This window comes from Typha latifolia, chromosome 9 (assembly GCF_019914945.1).
Source record: "Typha latifolia isolate L0001 chromosome 9, TyphaL0001v2, whole genome shotgun sequence".
NCBI lineage: Eukaryota > Viridiplantae > Streptophyta > Magnoliopsida > Poales > Typhaceae > Typha > Typha latifolia.
Window position 1 is genome coordinate 2239223 of NC_133094.1, and position 6095 is coordinate 2245317.

The window sequence follows — 6095 nt, forward strand, 5'->3', positions numbered from 1 at the left end:
TGCCTCTATTTTAGAACGCCTTCCTTTCGATGATTAGAGTTCACCATCTCTTGTTTGTTGAGTATCACATATTAGAGTTTAGTTTCACATTATAAATTATATATATATATATATAAGTTTTTATGTATACTCTTGGGCCATCATATAATAGCTTAAGTCTTTTTTTGATTGAATTGAGTTTTAAGATTTGATCAAATTTTATTTCACTAGGATTAGTACTCTCCTTTCTCCCACTAAGTAATATCAGAGCCTCAATGCTTCGACAATACTGGGTTACTTTAGAGTAGTTTGGTGTAATCAATTTGATGGCTTTGATGTATACACAAACTCTTATAGATGAGTCATAATAATACTATAGTTGCGATGTGATGCAACTAATGGAACTCATGCCTTGGGTTGGGCTCAGGAATATAGATTTAGTATGTTAGTTAATTATACCCCGATGAAGCAAGAGTTTTGATTTAGGATAATAATACATGAAATTAAAGAAGGAGCTCGGACAAGAAGAGCTATTAAAAAGGCATTGAAGAGTTAGACTCTTGGTTGAAAGAGAAATTGGATATAAAGCATGATATGAGACTTGATGAGAGTAGTAGATTGAACTCAGAAGGAGTGCAATTAATAATGAGTTCACATATAAAAGGAAGAGATTGTTGAGTATCACGTGGTGAAAGTATACTCCTATATTAAAAAGTGAGAAAAATAAAATAAAAGAATTTATATATATAGACTCTATCACACGAATGTAATAGCTTATAAGCTCTTGAGTTGAGTTTGATTCTAAAATATTTCAGAATATTCACTAGTTTTAGAATCTCTCTATCTGAGATTCTAAGGTGGTATGTGTTCGTTCCCTGTGTTCCCCTTTTCTCCCAAGAGCTCTCCTTTCTTCTCTCTTTTTAACCAAACAAACGTTCAGATAAATAGCTACTTCTAACCAGCCTTCATACCCTATGCAGTTGAATGAAGAAAAGAACCTTTTAATTACATGCGAGATTAGAACATAATTTACTGCAAGTACTACGGACGAAATTTTTTGAACCCAAAAAATATTTCATGCTTAGTATATGCAAGCTTAGAGCACAGGTGGATACAAATTGAAACTAGGAGCCATATCTTTTAATCTATATCAATTCTACTACAACTTATCTTTTATTTCATATGGGGAATAAACCTCAAATTTGACTCTCAAACAGTGTGGCTAACCTCTCATGAACAGTTCATCTCGACAGCATTCAATTCATGACAAATGCTATGAGATCAATCTTACATAGGCAGCCAATGTAGTGAATCCAAATCTTTTTTTTATATCAACTGATAGGAAACAATGGTATAACCTCTCAGCAATTGCCAACTATTCTTCTTTCAGTTTGCCTGTATATGTTTTCTCTCGAAGATTCTCTGACCAGGAGTCAAGATATTTAAAGGGTCAAATTTGGATTTAAGCTTCTTAAACCTCTCCCACTTGACACCAAAATGGCTCTGCCACTCCACCTCATTCTGGTAGTATGGCATGTATTGCTTTCCTCCCATTCCACCCCTTCTCACCTCCACTCTGCTCAAATCACACATAGGAGCTTTCAGTTCTACAAACGTCGAAAATTCCACAGCATCCATCACGTTCTTCCTGCATTCGTTGCTGATCAGTGTGGCATGTGAACCAGGTCTACCTGTAGCTATGTCTATGATCATTTGGTTTTGGAGAAGAAAGGCTTTCAGGCAAAGAGTATTGCAAGATGGAGGCGCAGCTCGGAGCACGCTGGCAATGTACATAATGTCTTCTCTTGTGTCGTCAGGCGGTAGCACAACAGACATCTTCTGATTCCATCTGAAAGATGAGTCCTATTAGTGATTGTTATAAAGCCATGCATAACAAAGTCCTATTAGTGATTGCTATATATGTATGTATTTGTATGTATATAAAATGCAATGAGAGAGAGAGAGAGAGAGAGAGAGCATACTTGTGTCTGAGTGTTGGATATATGATTATAGGGCCATCAATATAAGTATCTGAGATAGTTTCTATGAGGAGGTCTTTGAACCTTCTTATTTGATCCCTTGGAATAAATAGGTTCAGCCATGGGTGAGCCACATCCCACAGCCTTTTCTCTTTGAAGGTCAGCTCCTCTGCTCTTACTCTATTGAGGAAATTGAAATAAGATATGTCGACAATACTCATCGCCGATCTTGTCAAGTTCAATTCTGACATCACCTGATCAAGTTTCTTAAGAAATTGCAAAGAAAGTTACAAAATATGGAAGAAGGGTCCAAGAAGCAAGTAGGAAAAGAAAGACACTCTTTAAGTAATCAAAGTTAAGCTGATGAAGCAAGTCAGCAGTCAGAGTTTGAATGCTGAAATTTGTATAATAGAATGAATAATCAGAGTAGTGTGTTCAAATTGGACACCTTCCAAATGATTAGTTTTAATAACAAAATCGTTGCAGTCTAGTGGATAGGGAGTTAGGCACATCAAGTACCTTTTGCACAGTTCTCACATTGTCATAATAAATAGCAAATTCAACTGAATAGTATATTTCAGATTCTCTTGATTCGGTGCATGTATTCATCCTTAAACGCGAAAACATGTTGTCCACTTGATCATGTGATGATCTACTATCAACACGAACAAATCCTTCTAGGTAATCCACCTCCCTCAGAGAAATGAGAAGCTCTTGATGTGTCGTAAATTTGTCGAAGTCGCTGTATGATATTCTGATCCATCTTACCTACAGACGGCATTCCTTAGTTACAAAATCTGTTTTGATATGCGAAATGTTGCCAAAAACTCCAAAGTTTCTAACTGGAATACTTAATAAGTTACCATCTTAGGAGCTGGATGAAGCATAATTCTAGCTCTTGTTATGATGCCAAACTGCCCAAGTCCTCCTAAGACACCATAGAAGAGCTCTGAATTTTTCTTCTTACAACATGTCAGGATCTCTCCTTTACCTGCAACAGCAAAAGGATTCCGATGACGAGTTAAAAAGAAAAGAAAAAGTCAAAAGTAAGTTGAACGAAGAAGATGTTAGATTACCAGTGACAACATCTAGTTCAAGAACGTTTGATATCTGAGGCCCATATTTGAATGCCTGCCCACTGATCCCACCAACTGAGAGAGTTCCACCCACAGTTAGATACAAGTAATCAGTCCATGATCTCGGCGTAAGGCCATGCTTCATGGTCTCTTTTAGTACATCAACCCACAGAGCCCCGCCTCTAGCATCGACATAGAAGACGGTATCGCCACCACTCTCTCCACACTTGGTTTCTCCAATCTGAATGGATAAATCCATACTTAGCATGTCGACAACAACGCCACCATGGGCTTGCGCTTGTCCATAGGTTGAGTGGCCACAACCTCTAGGAGCTACAGTTATGCTGTTGTAAGCTGGCGAAGAGGATATGGACTTCAGGAGGAGGGAAATGTCTTCAGGGATCTTTGGCTTAAGAACTGCAATTGGAGAGTTGTGGATGATTCCACCATAGTCTGAAGCTAAGTTGGGCGAGGGGAATGGGCTCAAACTGATCATGTTTGATTGCGAGAAGTTGAAGAGCAAGAAGAGAAGAGTGGGGAGTAGGAGAGCAATGAGCTGTGAGAAGTGCAGAGAGGTTTGCATGGTCTGATGGAGATGTGGAAGAGGAGAAGGAAACAGAAAGGTATGTATTGATTTGATTGCATGGGGAGAGGGGATATGAACTAAGAGATAGGAGGCAAAGGTTTGAATTGATATATATGTTTGCAATAATAAGCACTCGCAACTCTGAGGCTGGATTGAGTGCAATTCCAATTGCAAGGGAGCACCCTGAAATTTGACGTCCCAGTAGACACTTTCCAGCTAACTAACTAATAATTGGTGCAACCTTGGCTTTTGATTCAAGTTGTAACACTGGAGTAATTACTGCAATTAGATAACAAAGTACAGAAAAAAGAAGAAGTGTAAATAAAAAAGATAGTAATTATTATACGCGTTAAGGGCTCTCATATTTGCCTGATAAGTTCAAAGAAAAGTTTGAGTTCATTTGAGATGCCTATTTGATCCGAGGAGCTTGAAATCTTTTTGCATTATCTTAACAAAAATGAAAGTAATTTTCTGATCATGTCTGAAAAATTGGAAGCTCTCTAATTGATAAATTGAAGACACTTAGGTAGATCATAAATTCATGCATATGCATGAATATCCATCACTTAAACTGCACATAATTTGCCAAGTTGCTGATATAAAATGTTTTTACCAAGTCAAGGACTAGAATCTTTCAAATCTAAATTGAGTAGTTTAATTCTGAGCAAATCTGAGGAAGGAACTGGTAGACATGACCAGGGCTCCCAAGTTGCATGCATTTCCTTTGTCGATTGCGCCTTTCGCTTACCATCTTCAGCATCCTGCAGTCCCATGAGATCTGATCATGAAACACTATTAGAAAGGGACAACACACAGAATCCATATCCTAATTGAACCTTAACTCAAACCAAGATTCATGCTGCTAAGTAATCTAATTAAATTCATTAATTTCGACAGCGATAGGCCCATCTCCAGATAAACATCCCACATATCAGTGTATGAGGGAAGGTAGTGGATGCCAAAAATTCACTGCTTTTGCCCTTGTAGCCCACCCCCAGTTGTTATGAACTGCATGGCCACATGCAGAAGACCAACATGAGTGGGCAAACATCATGTCCTTCTCATGTGGATGTTGCTTAATCCTTCTGCCTTCCTCATCTCTATAGTCAAAGAATGCTGTTTCTTGTAGTGCTTGTCATGACTCATGAGGTTTAGCCAAATTTGAGAGCTAGAGGGTTACTTTTGAGGGTGTTTGGCATTTCAATGTGGGGTTTGTATTTAGTATAGTGGTAGCATTATTAATCTTTGCCACAGAGAATTGTGTGGGATATGTAACAGTGCCCCATTGATGTTTGGCACCTCTAAACTAATCACAAAGGCCAAGAAAGGATGTGTTTCCATACTTTCTTGAACTGCTGCTAATCTAGTTACTTGTCTCCATCAAGACATTTATTTTCCTACACTAACTTGAAAGAAAGCTCCTCCACCTACCCTATTAATCTGTTTCTTGAGAAAAGTAATAAAAAATCAGCATAAACCATAGAAAAGAATACTTCACTGAAGGTATATATATAACCAATATTTGTGAAAATACTTCCTATAGAAGAATAGGATCTAAAGACAACTAATTGGAAAATGGTATTTTATGTGATTTAAAAGAACATAAACAATTCTATTCACCCTATGAAAGAATGGACTTAAAACAAACGCACAATATACATGTGTCTAGAATCACTAGGAAACACTAGATGATGGGAAACAACAAACAAAATTATCTAACAAAAAGTCATATTGCAATCTAAGTTTCAAAGGGGATCTTTTTAATTTTCTTTGACTCAGTTTTCATTTGATTCATTTATTTCATTTGATTCATTTATTTCATTTACATACCTATTCTTTAAAAGCATTGTTTTAAGTATCGATTTCAGAATATAGATCGCTTAAGAAAATGATACGTATTGATCATATTGAATTGATCATATTGAATTAATCACTCATTCGAGATTGATTGAGACTTCAATCCATGCTTTCAAGAGTCACTAATGACTAACTTCTCATGAGGTGGTACTTGGCTCAAGACAACATCAAGCATAGATCAGTGACAATAACTGTACAATAGCAATTTGCAGCCACAGAGAGAATTAGGCAGGGGTTGCCCAAAACTTTTTTCTTCTCTCTCAATAGTGTTTGACCCTACCAGATTCCAAGACCAACAATCTTTAGATCAGACTGCATGAAACACTAGCCCACTGCCCACATGGTATGCTGGGACTTCTTGCTTAGTTAGATTAGGTTTTCCTTGACAAAGATTAATTGGAAGTTGACTAGCAAAATTTCAACTAAAACCCTAATCAAGAGTGGTCCTGTTCATAGTCAAGCAATGAATTGGGAAAGTGTGAAGACAGAATCTTCAAGCTAATTGAACCATCAGTTATTAGAGCAATATGATGTAGAACGAGAATACGACAAAGAACAAAGTGACAAAATCTGAAGGAATCCACCAACGAGGTGTTAGGACCCACCAACGAGAAAGAG

At 37.3% G+C, this 6095-nt stretch overlaps 1 protein-coding gene across 1 annotated transcript; it reads right to left on the reverse strand.

The window, feature by feature from the left end:
* Nucleotides 1-1089: 1089 nt before the first annotated feature.
* LOC140795296 (cytokinin dehydrogenase 3-like) lies at nucleotides 1090-3687 on the reverse strand. Its single transcript, XM_073147793.1, has 5 exons — nucleotides 3035-3687; nucleotides 2822-2949; nucleotides 2478-2726; nucleotides 1962-2224; nucleotides 1090-1828 (listed from the first exon to the last, which is right to left on the reverse strand). The coding sequence occupies exons 1-5, from the start codon at nucleotides 3615-3617 to the stop codon at nucleotides 1366-1368; spliced, it is 1686 nt and encodes a 561-aa protein (XP_073003894.1). The 5' UTR covers nucleotides 3618-3687; the 3' UTR covers nucleotides 1090-1365.
* Nucleotides 3688-6095: the final 2408 nt, after the last annotated feature.

Bases quoted from the DNA above. Each gene is read 5' to 3' on its own strand.
- LOC140795296 (XM_073147793.1), bottom strand. From the start codon at position 3,617: ATGCAAACCTCTCTGCACTTCTCACAGCTCATTGCTCTCCTACTCCCC. The intron at 2,727-2,821 runs GTAACTTATTAA...TGCCGTCTGTAG, and splicing joins TTCATCCAGCTCCTAAGATG to GTAAGATGGATCAGAATATC. The intron at 2,225-2,477 runs GTACTTGATGTG...CAATTTCTTAAG, and splicing joins ATGTGAGAACTGTGCAAAAG to AAACTTGATCAGGTGATGTC.